Below are 18,160 nucleotides of genomic sequence, written 5' to 3'. Positions count from 1 at the left end.
ATGCGGACAGTTTCAACAGAAAGGAGGAAACCATGAAAACCAACAAAATCTGGCTACCAGTATTAAAAAAACTCTAAAATCAGGACAGTAAATAAAGAGCAACACTAAAAAAACAGAGGAATTCCAGGCAGAAAACAATCAGGGCCAGCGAATACCTCCCAACAAAGGATTCCCCCAGACAGGAAGCAGTCAGGCTTTGAAGCTGCAGAGCAATTCAATGCTAATCAAGGTGGCCAATTATAACATGCACACTTGCCTCAAACAGACAAGAGTTCTTTCTCCCACCCTGGACATTATTTCATCACTATATAAACCTCACTTGCCTAGTTTCCAATAGACCTCACAACCTCAAAGAATGACTGCCATAGATGTGGGTGAAATGTTAGGAGAGAATGCTTCTGCAACATGGCCATACAGCGTAGAAAACTCACAGCAACCCATTTTGAACTCAGTTTGCAACAGCAGAAATAAGTTAAGGACAAAGGATGGAAGTAGGAAAAGAGGAGACTTTTTAAAAGCAGCTTAAAAAGTGGGTTGACAGAGGAATTATCAGAACTGTCTCTGCTATATTGGGACAGTGGGAGGGTATCTTATAGTTCGCAAGTTTGCATTGAGAAACTGGTGTTGTGTGGAAGTTTATAGACCAGTATATAAATCATGAAAATAATAAATAGCCATCAGGCATGAATGCAAACACTCCAGCTCAGTTATTTCATTCCATGCTTATTAGTCAGTCAGAGACTTAAATCCAAGTTATTTGGGGGCTTATGAATCTCTCTTTGCCTCATCAACTGTGGTGACTAAGCTTGCTCCAGGAAAGCATTTCAAAAGTTGGTGGTTTCTGAGCTGAAGTGAGAAAAGGGGAGGCATAGTCAGCCAAAAAATATTAATAATGTTGAGCAGATGCAGGGAAAAAATCATGAAAGCTGTTTACTTTTGGAGATTCTTTTGCAGGGCTGCATTTAAAATTAATATACTAGAGTTGTTGCTATACACCAGGATTATTGTTATTTTTTTCTAGCATTTAAAATCTTGTCTTTCTACCAGCAGTCTTGGTGTGAATCATGCTCCCTCTCCCAGTTCAAAATTGGTTTCCATTTATTCATTTTGACATCCCTGATGGATATGGTGGTTTTAATCCAGGGAGGGGACAGGGCAGGTTGGGCCCAATGGGAGTTTGCCCCCATACCAGCCCCACTGTGGGATCGCTTGTTCGGAGCAGCTTGGTACCGCCTGTTCTTTTTGGCGAGAGGAAGGAATTTGAAAGTTTCCTTTGGCCGGGCTGGGAGTGCTCTGGCAGTGGCCCAGCCAGTGAGTCACACAGAACTGGGAACACTGGCCCTACCTTTCCAAACAGAAATGCTGTGTGGAAACTGGTCTCTAACCCCTAAAGCTCGGATCATTCAATAACATATTGCAGAACTTACTAACATCATCATCATTTGATACACAACAAGATTAGTAGACAGCAAACAAGATCATTATGCTGCCTTTTGTATTGCATCACACGTCGGACACTTCCCAAGTGTCTAGGACTATGTGATATATCGGCGAATTATTATTATTATTATTATTATTATTATTATTATTATTATTATTATTATTAGGCTTGCAGTGCCCAAAATGCCAATTGCCTATGGGATTCTGGACATTGAAGTACACCTAACCATATATCTCCATGCGTGTCTGTGAGAATATCACAGACCGATACTGCAAAGCTCATATGTTTGTGGTTCCAAAACTTCGGTCCTCCAGATATTTTAGACTTCTACTGGGGCTTCTGGGAGTTGAAGTCCAAACCGCTGTCATATAGGATCTCCAAGCAAAAGAAGAAACAGGTATTTATTTGCGCATTGATTGTTGCATGTTTGCGTATTGATAGGAGCCTCCGGTGGCGCAGTAGGTTAAACTGCTGAGCTGCTGAATTTGCTGACCGAAAGGTCAGCAGTTAGAATCTGGGGGGCGGGGTGAGTTCCCGCTGTTAGCCCCAGCTTCTTCCAACCTAGCAGTTTGAAAACATGTACATGTGAGTAGATCAATAGATACCACTCCGGTGGGAAGGTAACGGTGCTTCATGCAGTCATGCCGGCCACATGACCTTGGAGGTGTCTACAGACAACGGCTTAGAAATGGAGATGAGCACCAACCCCCAGAGTTGGACATGACTAGACTTAATGTCAGAGGAAAACCTTTACCTTAGTTGCATGTTGTTCTTTAAATATTTTTTGTTATCCTGTGTTATAAAAAGCCCAACATGTGTCAGACTTTATATTATTGATTGCCCTTCTTCAGAGGATACACATTAAATCTAACAACAGTGCAAATTTCTGCAGCTACTGAAATTTTCTCCATATATAGGATTGGTAGACAATGAAAATGCTACACCCTATATCTACCTACCATCACCTGTGGCGCAGGTGGGGCCAGGCTGTGGCGCAGCTGGCTAGTAACCAGCTGCTATAAATCACTACTGACCGAGAGGTCATGAGTTCGAAGCCCGGGTTGGGTTAAGCCTCCGACCATTAATAGCCCCGGCTTGCTGTTGACCTATGCAGCCCCGAAAGACAGTTGCACCTGTCAATTAGGGAAATTTAGGGATGCTTTATGCGGGAGGTTAATTTACAACACCATAAAACTGCCAGCAAAACACGAGGAAAGGAATGAGGAAGTACAGCCACTTCTGGACGGTGAAGCAACAGCTCCCCCTGTGGTCGGAATCGTGAAGCTGGAAAAATGTTAAAAATGCCTCTGAGTCTGTCTAATGTATGTTGTTTGTCTGTTGGCATTGAATGTTTGCCATATATGTGTTCATTGTATTCCGCCCTGAGTCCCCTTCGGGGTGAGAAGGGCAGAATATAAATACTGTAAATAAATAAATAAATAAATTAACAAGTTCCTTCTCCTGAGATTACTTACCTTTGTAGTAGTGTATTGTCCGTACTGTGGCAATACCCCCCCCCCCTCCAATCACAGTATAGAGTGAATGAACAGAGGAGACTCAGGCTGGTAAATAAATGTTTTATTCCATCAGAAATGCTGTTAGAGGCATATCACAAAAGCTACAAGGCCCTCCTCAAGATCAGACTGCACCTCTGGATCCCTGCAAGAAGACTGGCAGATGGACCTCAGGAAATGTTAGTCAGCAAGAGTCCTTAGACTTCCTAAAGTTGAAACAAAATTAATTGCCTTGATCCTGAGGTCTGAGAAAGCACTTCCACACGAGTCCTCTTGCCCTAGCACCCTCCTAGATGGGGCAGCTCTGTTGGTGCTTATGAATGGGGGCTGGAGGGGTTGCTAATATCCCCCACCTACCCCTACAGTAAAAGTAATTGAGGATAACCTTGCTGATGCAGGCACTATGGGTATATTTTTTTGCAACATAATTAATCAAGCTAAAATGAAGCAAATGTAAACAAGGATATTCATAGTTTTTTTCCCCTCCTATAGATAATTTGTGTCATTTACTCTGCCTGTAGAGTTCAGGGGCTTGGGTTGCAGTTGTTGCCATTTTAATGGTTGTGATGGCATACAGCTGTAAGTCCTGACTACAGGATAAAGCTTATTCTATAACAGTTTAGTAAGCGGTGGCAGAGGATACACTCACTCTTTTCAGGCTGTACAGGACCAGACATTATTTCTCTCGGGCCAGGACTCAGTAGCATATTTGTACTTATTGGCTACAACTGTGTGTTTCCTAAAAACTCTCTACCAACTGCTAGTCAATGGCTCCAAGTGGTACTGGTCCAGGGACTGCAGCTTTGGCCACCACTGGATCAGATCACACTGCAAGTCTTGGAAAGAAACACTCTCTAGGTCAGGGAAGGGCAACTGTGGCAGGACTTGGGGAGCCATTTCCACCATGTGAGCAGCCCAGCACTGATGCTGTGTCACTCCTGGTGTCTGTGTTGGCTTTTAGGAAGGGCTTGGAAGGGTACAAAGTACAATGGTGGATTTTAGGAAGGTGACAAAAAAGGAGACATGGGTGACCTATAGGCTCCACTTTCTCCATCACTGTTGTGGGGATACATCATCCTCATACCCTCCAATTGTCCTGATTTGGTGGAGACGATTCTGATTGGCATCATGCTTTATCAGCCCTTTCAAACATTGCACAGACTCTCTCTTCTCTTCCCACATTTCCCTTCATTATTGTGCCCGCATGTCAATTCCCATTAATTGCCATCTTAAGTTTTTCTTGGCAGGATTTGTTTAGAGGGAGTCTACCTCTGAAGCCAGATTGCTCTAGGTCACCCAGTGGGTTTCCATGGCTGAATAGGGATCCAAACTCTGTTTCTAGTCATAGTTGTTTGCACCCAGAACTCAGTGGAGTGGAAAAGAAGAAGTGAAACTGTGTCCTTCCCTGTGGACTTAAGCAAAATCAAACTATGGCATACACTCCTAGCTTGTCTGTTCCTTCTCTCTAATAACTTTTGCCATCTTGACTTCACTCTGGTATTTTTTGGCCATACACATCTCCATTTTCATCTGTAAAAAGTTAATTTTTCATACAAGCCTTCTGTGTCTTCCTGTTAGCTTGACACCTTATTTCTTGCCTGTTTAAGAAACCTCCCCATATACTTTAATCTACATCATAAAGTCGCCCCTAAGGCAAACTCCAAGCAAGACAGGCAGATAAAAGCTGCAGTTACATATCAAATGAGAATATGTGCATGATTTTTTACAATGTCATAATAACATACTTGACAGTGAATGGTGATAAGGAAGTAGCTAGCTCAAGGATAAGGCTTAGCTACAGTGAAAGAAATCAGATTAAAACAGATGAAACTATTTAACATGAAGCCATATGGATGGAATAAAAAATGTCTTTCTTCCTGGCATAAGCATTCACAGGAAAATAAACTTGTTCTGGATTGGTCTTCAGAGACTGTGAACACGGTTGGAGTAAAATAAGCAGTAGCTTTGGAGATTGCTACTGATAGTTGTTGGCTATCCAAACAATGCAATCAGTGGATGGAATGTTGTCTGTGTTGGACATCACCCTACGCTTGTGACGCCAGAGCAAAGCTATTTGTCTGGCAAGAAGACAAATATCCCGGGAATATCTTTTTTATAACAAAAATAACAAGCTGCTAGATCTCATGACTGAGAAATAGCTGGAGATCTCTTCATTTCAATTTTTCTTCTTTATCATCCCTTTGAAATTAAAAAAGGAATAATATCCAAATACAAAAGCAAGAAATGTGTGCAAAACTAAACAACAAAAAATATACAAACCTATGTTAATAGAGACTTGCAGCCGAAGTTATTTTGAATCACCATCTAAACTCCAGATCTCCTTCTGAAGCTTGTTCCAATGTTCTACATGTCTTCCACGACACCTATAACTATCTGGGGCTATTCTTCAGCTTTGGTTCTTCTTAGAAATTACTTGTACTGTCAACACAGTGTGAACACAAACTAATAATTTACATTCTATGACATCACAGCTCGTCCAATGACCTGAAGAGGATAATAACTGAGTTACAGATAATGATTAGGCCAAGAATAGTCACTCTTTCATAACCAGGGTATCTGAGCCTTTACTTCACAGATGGGTAATGTACATACCTCCAGATGTTGAAGAGCAGCTTCCATCATTCTCTAAGACTAGTGATTCTGGCAATAGGTGTGAGAGTGACAATCAAGACATATCTGGAGGACCACTTTTTCCTATTTGATTTTTTTTTTAGCTGTAACAGAATTTTAAGTGATCTAAACTTGAGGAGGATTGAAATTAACTCACTGGAAATTACCATAGAATCACCTTGGATGCCCTTTGTGCCCTCTCTCCTACTACAGCTCCGGGCAAGTGAGAGAGCTGTGAGAAGATGGAATACTCCTAACTTGTCGAAAAATTAGGCCAAAGAAGGTAAGAAAAACTTCTTCCCTAACTTCTATTTAAGTTCGTTTGTGGGCTTGAGTAACTTGGCAACAACTTGTCTAGCCTTGTCTTCCATAACATGCTTCACACTCCTACTTCATCTTGTTTCACCCTTAGTTTGATGGAAGGAGTTGGCAAAACACAGATGACATTGCAACAACACACAGCTATTGATAGCTGCAAGGAGTTCCACAAGCAAGTATACAACATCTCAGTAAGGGTGGCTAAGCACAGACTAGTTTGCTATTTCTAATGGATAAAGATACCCCAGTGGATGTGGGGGTCAGCATCTACACACTTGATGGCAGGACTGAGGTCTATTAAAGAAGATCAAGGTTGACATGGCTTGGAAATTGAAGTTGATCTGTTCTTAAACTGATGTTGACTAGACTACAGCCTCCTGGAAGAGTTGGACCCTGGTTTGGGGGAAGCAGTGTCCTTAGGCAATTAACTTGTGAAGCATGAAGCCCTTTGAGTCTGGTTTCTGCGGAAGGAAAACATCTTTGAAAAGTCCAGTCCAGGTAGACATTTAGTCATTGGTGCAACTAGTATGCAGGTCTGGAAGTGGAGAATTGAATGGAAGACCAAATGACGTAGTTTTAACTAGGCCCAAATGAACAAAGCCAACAGAGAACCAAAGCTTGTTGTAGACCGAAGCCTTCTTGAGTTTGGTAGGGACATGAGACAAAGCAGGAAGGTAGAACTGAAGCTTAGTTTGAAGAAAGGAGCAGGAAGGAAGATCATCTGATGCAATCCAACGCATAACTGCTAAGCAGGAATGAGGCATTCATAAGGAATTTAGGCTTCCTAAGGCCTGAAGAGGGTGGAAATAAAAGGTGAACCAGAGCCTACTGGAGCAGTTCAAACCTGGCATAAGGATTGGTGGCAAACTCTTGAGGGGCCTTTTTACTCAGCTGACCCCTTCTGCCGACGCTTCGAAGGTGGCACAAGATGGCGGGGCAGATCAGATGGTAGGCCATGACCATCTAGCTTGACTTCAATCAGGTGGCTGGCAAGAGCAAACTCCTCATCGTCCAACATGCCATCACGGTCTACATCACTGAGTTTCCAGATCTTGCCAAGGACTGAGTTGGGCAGTTTGGTGGTGACCATCCAGTTCTTGGCCTTTGTGCCACTCAGCTTGCCATCCATGGGTGATAGATTATAGAAAATCTCATCGTATTTGGGTTTGTCCTTGGTCACCACCCATTCATCCTCATCCATCCCCTCATAGGCCCCCTCGGTTGCTCCTTCAATGAAGGGACCATTCCGAGTGCCATCAAAAGCACCACCATGCACAATCTGCTCAGGGACTTCTGTCTCCTCCTGGCGCAAAAGAGGCATCAGCTTGGCAATATCTAGAGTCAGGAGCTCATCCAAAGCATCCACCATGCGCGGCTTCAATCCATGGAATTTGGTGAAGTCATGCACCATCAGCATTTCCTGGGGAAAAAACAATCATGATGACACAGCCCAGAAGAATGGCTCTGCCTCCTATAATCAGTGTTTCTGCTGTGGCAAATAATACAAATTTAATCTTTGCTTCTCCAGATGTTTTCAGCTGCCAGAATCCCTGATTGTAAGCACCATGGCAGGTGCTTCTAACAGCTGAAGCCTAAAATAACTGCAGCCTCAGGTTTTAAAACCACTGCATTAAATAACAGTGAAGTTGTGCCAGGAATCAAGTACATATTCAACACATCTATCAGATCACAGCCAGTAGCTCTGCTTGCATGGAATCTCAGAGCTGGAAGGGACCACAAGGGCCAGTCAATCCAATTCTCTCTCCTGCCAGAATAGACAAAGCACTCCCCAAAGATGTCCAGCCAAACGCTGTTGAAGGACCTCCAAAGAAGGAGAGCTCACCACCCTCTGAAGCTGTGGATGAATGGCTTTTTCAGTCCTTACCTGCATCTTGTTGCAGTCGGGGAAATCACCAGGTGAGATGTGATGCTCAAGTTGGATCTTGGCAAAGATGACAGGCAGCTTGTTGATGAGCTGCTTCTTTTTGTTTTCTTTTCCAAAGACAGAGGGCATCTCCCTCTTCAGATGGCTGATGATGTGGGCATGGACCTGGGGGTCCAGAAAATAGAAGGAGCACATTAAATGCTGGTGGCCCATCTCCTTACATTAGAAGTGTTGCATCTTTGGAGATGGAGCACAACCAAAGAGGATGAACCCCAAATGCTGTTGCAGAATTAGCACCTTTTAACTATTCATGGAAATGTTGTTATCTCACAGAACGTCCATGGGTTTTTAAAGATTATTAGGAAGGAGGAAGAGGTAGAGAAAAGATGACAAAGGTTCTTGCAGAGCATTAGCTGGTGAAGGAAAGCAGAAAGGCAAGGAGAGAGGAAGTGAAGCCTGGCAATCAGAGCACTCAAAAGCTGAAATGCTAACTGAAAAGAAAGAGGATCCAAAGCTATGTTGACTGAAGAAAGGCTAGGATGTTGGTTGGAAAGGAAAGAAATGCCAGAGCTTGAAAAAGTTACTTTGGGGGACTGTATCTGCCAGATTTCTGGGAGATTTCTGGAAGGTGTAGCCAAAAAAGTTACTTTTATAAGCTCGGACTATGCTAGTTTTTTTTAGTTTTCACAGGAAAGGAAGATTTAGAGAGCCAAAAAGGAAGCCAGAAGGAGAAATAAGTTTTCAAATCTCACAAGCAGCCCAGTGATGTTTCAGTCTTCCAGTGAAGCTGCCTAGGAGGGAAAAAAAACTAAAAAAAATTTTTAGTTGTTAGTCAATATGTGACTAATGAAGCTCCAGTATTTTACAGAAGGTTCTAGCATAGAAACCTGGCTTCCATGAGGAAAAGCTGCAGCCTCTGCTTCCGGACTGCTACCTCTCCCCCCCCCCCCCCCCCAAAAAAAAAATCTAGTCGGATTTATGTCCCAGCGCTTCCTGCACTCAGCGACAGGGCCTATTGTCTGGGGAAGCAGAGAAATCTCCACAAAGTCAACTGGGCACAGACAGTGCCTCTTGAGGTGATGGCTAAGTGAGTACCGTAGGCGCCTGGAGCGTGAGAGAGAGGCTTGAGACCTCAGTAAGACAGGATGCAGCAGGAGACAGGCAGAGGACATATCCATAAAGATCAGAGAAAGATGCCTCGTTTGTTGTTTATCAAAGGCTTTCATGGCCGGGATTACAGGGTTGTTGTATGTTTTCAGGGCTGTATGGCCATGTTCTAGAAGTATTCTCTCCTGACGTTTCGCCCACATCTATGGCAGGCATCCTCAGAGGTTGTGAGGTATTGGAGAAACTAAGCAAGGAAGATTTATATATATCTGTGGGAAGTCCAGGGTAAGGGAAGAACTCTTGTCAGTTGGAGGCCAGCGTAAATGTTGCAGTTAATCACCCTAATTTGCATTGAATGGCTACACACCAGGTTGTAAATCTTGCCTGTATCTCTGATTATGATGGGGAGTGGCTGAGCTGAGTGGGAATGTGGGGCTCTGAGTCAAGTCAACTCAGGCTCTGGGGCTGACTCTGATACTCCAGAGGTTCCTCTGGGGTTCCCATGACACCATAATTTGGAGGCTCCTTAACTTTCCAATAGATTGTCACCCATTCTAAAAAATTCAGATGCCCTTCCTTGAAGGTACCCACAGAAAGAGCCAATGTTACAATAACTAAACCTGTGTCATAATAGTTGTCTTGATTTCACAGTGACACTTACAATTAAACTTTTTTTGTCCCACCTTTTCAGCTGCTTTTAAGATGTCCCAGTTTCTCTCTCCACTTCCCACTCTTTATTTTTTTGTCCTCAGATTACTTTAATGGGCACAACTTGAGTTCAACATGCAAAAGTAGGTTGCACTCAATTCAGCAAAAAGGAAAGGAGAAGAGAATCTTATCCATTCCCAGTAGTCTCGGGCAAAAGCAAGCTACTACAACATCTCTTCACTTGACAGTCCAAAACACCCTCAAAGAATTCTCAGAGCTGTGGTCCTAAACTGGGGAATTGTCTAAAAAGTGACTTTCCATAGCTCTTCTTGATCCTTTTATTAGTTTCTAACCCACAATGAGACTGTGGTCAAAGGATCCTCACTTCCCCAAAATCTCTTACTCTTGACTCCAGTAATGTTTCTATTCTTGCTGTCCATAATGCCAGAGATGATGCCACGTTGGAGGTCTATCTCTACTCATGTTCACCATCCAGGAGTTCCCCACCTCCTAAAAGACTGGAGGAAATTGCAACTGGAAGGTCTCTCCTAATGCAAATCCACTTTCACAGGTGACAGGAAGAGATAAGCCTGTAGAAGAAACACCTCAGAAACTTCCTGAACTTTTGGGGAACATGCTCCCTTTCTAGGAAACTCATGAATCCTGTAAACAATAGTTTCTTTTTAAAAAAAAAAGGAGAGTCTAGTAAAGGAGCCAGGAGAAGGGATAATCTCTCCTTTCCTGTTTGAACAAAGTGGCTCAACATTCAGCATGCAGTGATGTTTTCCAGAGGAAACTCCATGTTACAGCTTTCTGCCCTCCTGGCTCAGCCTATATGCTGGGGTCCTAGACGGCTGCCCTCAAGTCCTGCCATAATGAGGTTACTCTAAGGCATCTTCATGAGACACACATCCATAAAGAATAGGACCACATGTTGCACTACTGCACATTGGAATTGGATCAAAGCCATGGTAGAAGTTAATAAATGACCACAAAACAGCTCTTGGATGGGAATGAAAAGATGGCATGCCTTCCAATTTGGCAGAGACATGCCCGATTAATTCTCAATTGACCCATTTTTTCAGTTGCTTTCAACATTTCCCAGTTTCTCTCTCATCGGTTCACTTTTTCCCCTTTGTCCTCAGTTTACCTCAGGTGTTGCAAATGTTCAAAGTGCAGAAGTAGTTTGCGTACAATTAGCTTACTTGGAGGGAGAAGTGAGATGGGGGAAATTCCCAGTAGATTCAGGCAAATGAAAAATGATGCAACTCTATTACCTTATATGTTTCATCTCACAACTTTTGCTATGTTGAAGTTGCTCAGCCACGTGTCCCAGGTTTAATTCCCCAGCAAGCATATTCTGGTATGGAATTTCTGGGAGTTAACCATTAACAAAAACCTTTGAAGCTCTCAATTGGATATATGTTCAAGACTGATTTTTGGATGCAGTGCTATTTTGCTCCTCTATTTTTTTCCAGTGCACCTTCATCCACATTGAGATCACAGCCAACGGCACAGCAGGAGGAAAAAGGCTGTGTGATTCATTCCGTCAGGACTTGGGAAGGTGCTCTACCTCACTGGAAAGGCTTAATGAGAAAACCAGAGCCTAACACATGGTGGGAGGTGGGGGCACAGGGACATAGGAAGGGGGTGGCCAAGCTGATTGTACCCTCCAGCACAATGCACAGACTTCCTCCATGAGGATTTAACCATTGTTTTAGTTGGAGAGTGGGTGGGTTGCAGTCCTTTTCCTACTGCTAAGGAGAACAGGAAAAGCAACATTTTAAAAAATGTACATTGAAAGAACACTGGTAGAGAAAAGGGAGGGGTCCGTGAGGTGGAGATGGTGGAACTGCCCTATCGAAGGAGAAGTTTGAAGCCATTGTTCCGCAGACTAGGACACGGAACAATGGCTTCAAACTACAGGAAAGGAGATTCCACCTGAACATCAGGAAGAACTTCCTCACTGTGAGAGCTGTTCGACAGTGGAACTCTCTCCCCCGGGCCGTGGTAGAGGCTCCTTCTTTGGAGGCTTTTAAACAGAGGCTGGATGGCCATCTGTCGGGGGTGCTTTGAATGCGATTTCCTGCTTCTTAGCAGGGGGTTGGACTGGATGGCCCATGAGGTCTCTTCCAACTCTACTATTCTATGATTCTATGATTCTATGGTCCTCTATTTGGTCCAATTGCTTGAGATGTAAGACAGACTACCTCCGTATATGCGGTGGGCTATAACTCCCATCTCCTAACTGGGGAATGATGGGTGTTTTTGCAGTAAAAACAACAGAGCGAAAGCAGTTGAAATAAACTGAGAACAAAGGGAGACATTGAGAGGGAGAGAAATAGGGATATAAAGGCAACTGACCATGTGGGACTACAGAAGATTACAGTTGGACCTCCACATCTGGGGGTTCAGTTTTGCAGATTTGATTATTCACAGATGTCTAGGAATCCCTAGGTCCTCTAGTATGATTCTATGGTCAACTTCTGCTAGAAGTTGACCATAGTCAACTAGTACCCCAGTACTCACCCGGACCAGGCGGGCTCTCTTGACCAAATCGTTAAGCTTCCTCAGGGCAGAATTCCGGGGCAGGTTCTGGATGTCCGTGAACAAGTCCTGCTCCTCAAGCTCAAAGAGCCGTCGGTTGTCAGAGATCATGAGTGGCTCCGACCAGAAGGACCCGATGTAGACACGCAGCACCTCGGGTGTGTTGAACACTTTCCCCAGCGACCACATAAGGGCACCGTAGACCCGCATCAGCTGCTGCGTCTCCACCATATCGGCCTTGTTCAGGACCACCCGGATCTTGTCCTCGTTGCCCTTGAGGGCCCGGATGGCCTCTGAGAACTCGTCTGAGATCTCCAGCTTATGGGCATCAAAGAGGAGGATGATGAGATCCACACGCTCAGCAAACCACTGCAGCACTGCTGGGAAGTCATAGCCTGCAAAGAGAAGCATCATAAAACAAGGGGTTAATCTGCACATACCTTTGAAGGCCAACAAAGTGCTTTTCTATTGCTCTTAGAAACAATCAGTTACAACAAATATTGTTAATGTGTGTAATGTGTTAATTTTCTCTGAAAGGATGTAATCCTCCAACTGCACCGATTTGGAAGAGAACATTCCAATTAATCCTCTGCCATATCACATTTCAGCTGATTTTGAAATGTCCTGGTTTCTCTCTCTTTCTCCCACTTTTCCCTTTTCTGATTACTTCAGTTGCTGCAAAATAAGATCAAACTGCAAGACTCTGTAGCAAGAGAGGAGCAGACAGACATCAGTTCAGATAGCTTGTCTCTTCTTCCTCATTAACAACTTTAGCCATCTTAACCAGTTTCTTGCTTAACTATTCATGTCCTGGTTTACATCTGTGAAATGTGAGAGGTGATCAATGCAGATAAAAAATTACATTTCAAAGTAACGAAACAAGTAGGAATGGTACAGTGTTGCGGTGATGCAATAGTATAACTCAGGTGTGGGAACTGTGCAATTGATGTGCTACACACAACCCACCAAGTCTTTTGTGCGGTCCTCAGACTTCCTCCCAAAGGATAATATGGAAAGTTTCTCCCAGAAACCTCAAAAGATATGAGTGGGTATGTGTCAGTGGAACTTTGAATCCATTCCTCATTGTAGTCCTCACTTTGAAGGTATTATCCAAGGTGCTGAACTTGTTTTAATGGTGACCAGTTCAGCGGGTTGGATCACTCCTTTTAAGTTTGGACTAGGGTATGGATCAGATTCATAGCCACACAGACACTGAAGAGACTAGCCACCAGGAGAAGGAAGAAAGTATGTCCTAGGGGGAATGTTTATTTGTGGTTCCTCACTCCCACTAACCTACACGCTTTTTCCCTGAGCAAGGAAAGCAGATTTTTCCTCTTGCTTTTGGTTCACTTCAGCCCTCTCCTCTCCCTTCCCAACCCACATCAAAACTAAACAAGTTTCCTCGCTCTCTTGGCTATTGGACCCCAGCCATCCGCCCAGCCGCTCCTTTTCGTTGCCTCTTGGCAGCTGAGGTTCACAAGGGCCTATTCCACAGCACCAAAAAAGGAAACCGAGTCGTTCCATAGGAAAGTCTGAGCAACGAGGTCTCATTGTTCTGTCAGACTAAAAAAAAATTAAAAGATGTGAGATCTAAATAAAAGGAGCGGGGAATTGGCTGCAGCTCTTATCTCGGTGAACCATGGGGCCTCCTTGGCTCACGCAGGGGAAAAAGAGGTTGCCAGAGGTCTAAATGGTGGCGTATGCTTTGCTTTTGCGGAAGATCTGGACTACTCAAGGCTGGATTGGTGTCACAAGATATAGGGAAGGTCAGACAAAGGAACCATTCTATGATCCTAGTTTGCCCCAGGGCAGGCAAAAACAAAAACAGAACACAAGATGCTTGCAAACATTGAGACTCTTCTTGGACTTCAGCTCTCAAGCTCAGCAACTGTAGCAGCTGTAGCTGAAACCAATCATTTTCTCAAGCTGTGGGAATGACTAGCAGGATGAAGTTCAGAGCTATAGAGAGCCCTATGATAGGGCTCCAGTACGTATAAGTTTGGGGCTCTTTTTTTTTTTTTTTTTTTGAAGCTCTGAATAGATGATGTTTTATGTTGAAAGGCATGGTTCCAAAGCAAGCCTAAGCCTGCCCTGTTGCCTCTTCTGTAAAGAAATTAACAATAGGGAATTAGGTGTGTTGCCAGCAAATTCTTAGTTACCTTTCCTTTCGAATCAGTTGTTGCTTTTCTAGAGGATCTTATAAAAAGCCTCCCTTTGTGCAGACAAGAGGACAGTTTAAAGAGAGGGAGAGAAGGAGAAAAAGAAAGGAAGCCTTCAAAATGGCATGAGTCCTATTTTCCCTTTGCTGGTTTATTAGCCGGCAAAACTCAGCCTGTCGTAAGGGGACCATTTTCTAGTTAACCAGCCTATGCCAGGGCCAGCCTTCCAAAGCAGATAATTGGACTGTCTGTGGATCTAGGGCATGGAAAATGTACTTTTTGGGGGCAACAATCCCCAGAATCCTCCAGCCAGTAAGATCATTGGCTTTGGCCAAATAAACAAAAGTTCAAGAACAGAGTGCTCATTGGAAGGGTTGGTTGGCTCAGGAGAGCAGAGACTTGGTGCGGAGGACTGTGTGCCTGGGAAAGATTTTCCATCCGTTTCTTGTGTTTATTTTTTTTTAATGGAAAAAGGGGGAGGATGGGGGAGAGAAAGTGCAAAGCATGTGTTTATAAGCTCTTCCTGTTAAACATAACTGACATCCACAATGAATCATCAGCAAGCAGAGATAACAAAAGGGAGACCTACATAGTCACCTTCTCCAGACCAGTATCTCCAATATGTTTGGGGGTAAAACTCCAGAGGTGTTGGACTTCTGTGTGTCCATCTGCTGTGAAAACTTACCCCCCCCCCAACTGTAGTTATTTGGTGGAATTGTTTTCCTTCGTTTTATTCATTCTTTCGTTACCTTCGGGAGCATGTAACGGGAAGACTCATCCCTGTACAAAAATCAGCTCATCACGAAAGCAAGCGGGAGCTGATCCCGGCTCCTCACCTGCTTTTCATGAGCACATGGCCCTCCATGCCTCCTTGCCTTGGAAAGAGAGCACGTGGCATGCTGGCCCAGAAAATGTGTGTGTCTGCCTGCAGGCGAGTGTGTGTATGGCCTGCAGGCCCAGAAAGTGCACACACCTGCAGCCGAGTGCCTCCTCTAGAGTAAGAAACTGAACTTGCTTCTTGCCTTGGAAAGAGAGTGTGTGTGTGGCCTGCAGGTTCAGAAAGTGTGTGCATCTACCTGCAGCCGAGTGCCTCCTCTAGAGTAAGAAACCGAACTTGCTTCTTGCCTTGGAAAGAGAGTGTGTGTGTGGCCTGCAGGTTCAGAAAGTGTGTGCATCTACCTGCAGCTGAGTGCCTCCTCTAGAGTAAGATTGACAATTTGCCTCCTTGCCTTGGAAAGAGTGTGTGTATGGCATGCATGACCAGAAAGTTTGCACGCCTGCAGTCGAGTGCCTCCTCTAGAGTAAGAATCAGAATTTGCCTCCTTGCCTTGAAGAGTGTGTATGTGGCCTGCAGGCCCAGAAAGCGCTTGCGTCTGCCTGCAGCCAAGCACCTCTCCTTTAGAAAAACAGGTAAAAAAAACTCCTTAAAGTGCTTGCCTGTCAGCAGCTGAGCGTCTTTCATTAGTGTAGAAACAGCTTAAGTGCCTATGACAGGAAGGAGAGCCTGGGAAGCCCCCCCTCCCATAATGGGCAGATAGAAAATTGATCTTTCGGCACCCCAGAGCGAAAACAGATATCTGCCCTCCCGATTTTGGGAGGCTCCCAAGAAACAGATCAGGGCCCCCACTGAAAGCCGGGACATGAAATGGGTCAAGGTTTTCCCCAAAAACACAACCCTACTGATCAATCCACTTTTACTTTTACCAGATGCTTTTAAAATGTCCCAGTGCCTCTCCAAGGAACTGGGACAAGCTGAGTCCAAAGTGCAGAAATGGTTGCACCCATTAACTCAGTGGAGAAGAGGTGAAGGCAGAATCTTTCCCTTCTCAGTCGGCTCAGGCAAAAGCGAACTGCCGCAGCCTCTCCTAGGTTTTAGGCCAGGGGTCCCCAAACTAAGGCCCGGGGGCCGGATGCGGCCCTCCAAGGTCATTTACCTGGCCCCCGCCCTCCGTTTTATAATATATTTTTATATCAGTTTTAATAATATATTATATATACATATAATATTGATAAAAATATTATAATGTTATACAATATAATACTAATAATAATACCATATAATAATATTAAATTATATGTTATATATTACATGTAATATTACAGTATAGTGGTATAATTCAATGTATAGTAATATATAATGCTAATATTGTTCTATGCTAATAATATAATATATTGTATGGACATACAGCTGCTCTGAGTCCCCTTCGGGGTGAGAAGGGTGGGATATAAATGTAGTAAATAAATAAATAAATAATTTTATACTCAGGCTCGCCCAAAGTCTGACATGACTTGAAGGCACACAACAACAACAACACCACCAACAACAATCCTAATTAACTTGACTATCTCATTGGCCAGTAGCAGGCCCACACTTTCCATTGAATTCCTGATAGATTTATGTTGGTTAAAATTGTTTTCATTTTTAAATATTGTATTTTTCTTTCATTGTTGTTGTTTTGCACTACAAATAAGACATGTGCAGTGTGCATAGGAATTTGTTGGTTTTTTTTTTTTTTCAAATGATAATTCGGCCCCTCAACAGTCTGAAGGATTGTGGACCGGCCCTCTGCTTTAAAAGTTTGAGGACCCCTGTTTTAGGCTGTTCTCATAGAATCATAAAATAATAGGGTTGGAAGAGACCTCATGGCCATCCAGTCCAACCCCCTGCCAAGAAGCAGGAAATTGCATTCAAAGCACCCCCAACAGATGGCCATCCAGCCTCTCTTAAAAGCTTCCAAAGAAGGGGCCTCCACCACAGTCCGAGGGAGAGAGTTCCACTGCTGAACTTTACTCATTGCGTCTCCCATCCTGACTACATTCCAATATTGCTCGGCCACATATGTACCGTTTTTCATCTGTGACATGTTGGAGGGTATGGAAAAGGCATAGGATCCCACATTCTAACATTCCAAAAAAAGTGTGGAAAATCTCTTCAGAGTTGGGTGTTTCCTTGTGAACTGGTTCATCTTTGTCTTCTCTTTCCAATGAAGAGACAACCCTTCACAGTGATGGGCAGGCCGTTTGGCTCCCACGTGTGCTGACAAGCCGCAGGAATTTCCTCTCCACTTTGGAGCCCCGCAGCTCCATGGCTGCATGCAGGGAAGGGAGCCAACAAGCAGCCAGCTTCGGCAGACAGGCCTGGCAGAGAAGGGCCAGTAACTGACACAGAAAGAGTGGAAGGAGAAAGGAGAAGAAACCTTTTGCTCTCTGTGGGTGGAACAGCAGGGGCGAGTTGTGGGTGGGAAGGAGTCAGTCCTGGTCCACAGAACTGACCACCACAATTCCCAAGGCATGGGGGGGGGGGGGGTCATTTTAAAATCGGAGGTGAAGGTCAGAAGGATGGAGTCTGTGCTTTTCACTGTAGTTGTAAGATTTAGCTGAAAGAGACCTGAGGATCATAGAGCAACATTGGATGGCTGCATTTCAAAGCCTGGCTTTAAGTCAGTAATCTTTTGCCATCAGGCACAGAATAAAAACACAGGAGGTTTATTGGGCATTGAAAAGATCCCCAAGATACACAGGTGCTGGCTCAATCAGAGCTATGAAATGTGACAACGGGAGACTACAGCTCTCAGAATCCCCCATACAGCATACTCAGTATTGATTTTCTAAGAACAAGCAAAGAGGTAATACGGCTCAATCCTTGCTGGAAGCCATATTTTCTAACCCAGAAGGTGTGTGGGGTTCCCATAGGTTGGAAACAACTTGAAGACACACAAAAGGTCCTAGGAAACGTTCATTTTGTGGACCACAACTCCCAGAATCTCCAACTGGTGGGGATTGTGAGGGTTATCATTCAAAAGGTACAATTTCTAATGGTAGGCGTGTGGATAGCAGTTCAGGAAAGACCACCCGCCTGTTGTTTTTTTCAGCTCTGCAGAGGCAAATGCTAACCCTTGCTTAATCCAGG

At 44.0% G+C, this 18,160-nt stretch overlaps 2 protein-coding genes across 2 annotated transcripts in view; both read right to left on the bottom strand.

Annotated features, from left to right (window-relative positions):
- LOC134293811 (uncharacterized) overlaps window positions 1–18,160 on the bottom strand; it is a 292,347-nt gene that overhangs the window by 222,167 nt on the left and 52,020 nt on the right. The gene's annotated exons all lie outside the window — the stretch shown is intronic.
- The window catches only part of ehd2 (EH domain containing 2), a 36,343-nt gene continuing 21,187 nt past the window's right edge, over window positions 3,005–18,160 (bottom strand). Inside the window, exons 3-5 of the mRNA XM_062962584.1 lie at window positions 12,074–12,486; window positions 7,790–7,954; window positions 3,005–7,324 (exon numbers count right to left, since the gene is read on the bottom strand). Of these exons, the coding sequence (XP_062818654.1) occupies window positions 6,788–7,324; window positions 7,790–7,954; window positions 12,074–12,486 (1,115 nt within the window). The 3' untranslated portion in view covers window positions 3,005–6,787. The remainder of the gene's footprint in view (window positions 7,325–7,789; window positions 7,955–12,073; window positions 12,487–18,160) is intronic.

The sequence above is a fragment of the Anolis carolinensis genome, unplaced genomic scaffold (assembly GCF_035594765.1).
Source record: "Anolis carolinensis isolate JA03-04 unplaced genomic scaffold, rAnoCar3.1.pri scaffold_10, whole genome shotgun sequence".
NCBI classification, from domain to species: domain Eukaryota; kingdom Metazoa; phylum Chordata; class Lepidosauria; order Squamata; family Dactyloidae; genus Anolis; species Anolis carolinensis.
The sequence above is the reverse complement of the archived record's forward strand: the minus strand, read 5'-3'. Positions and strand labels throughout refer to the sequence as shown.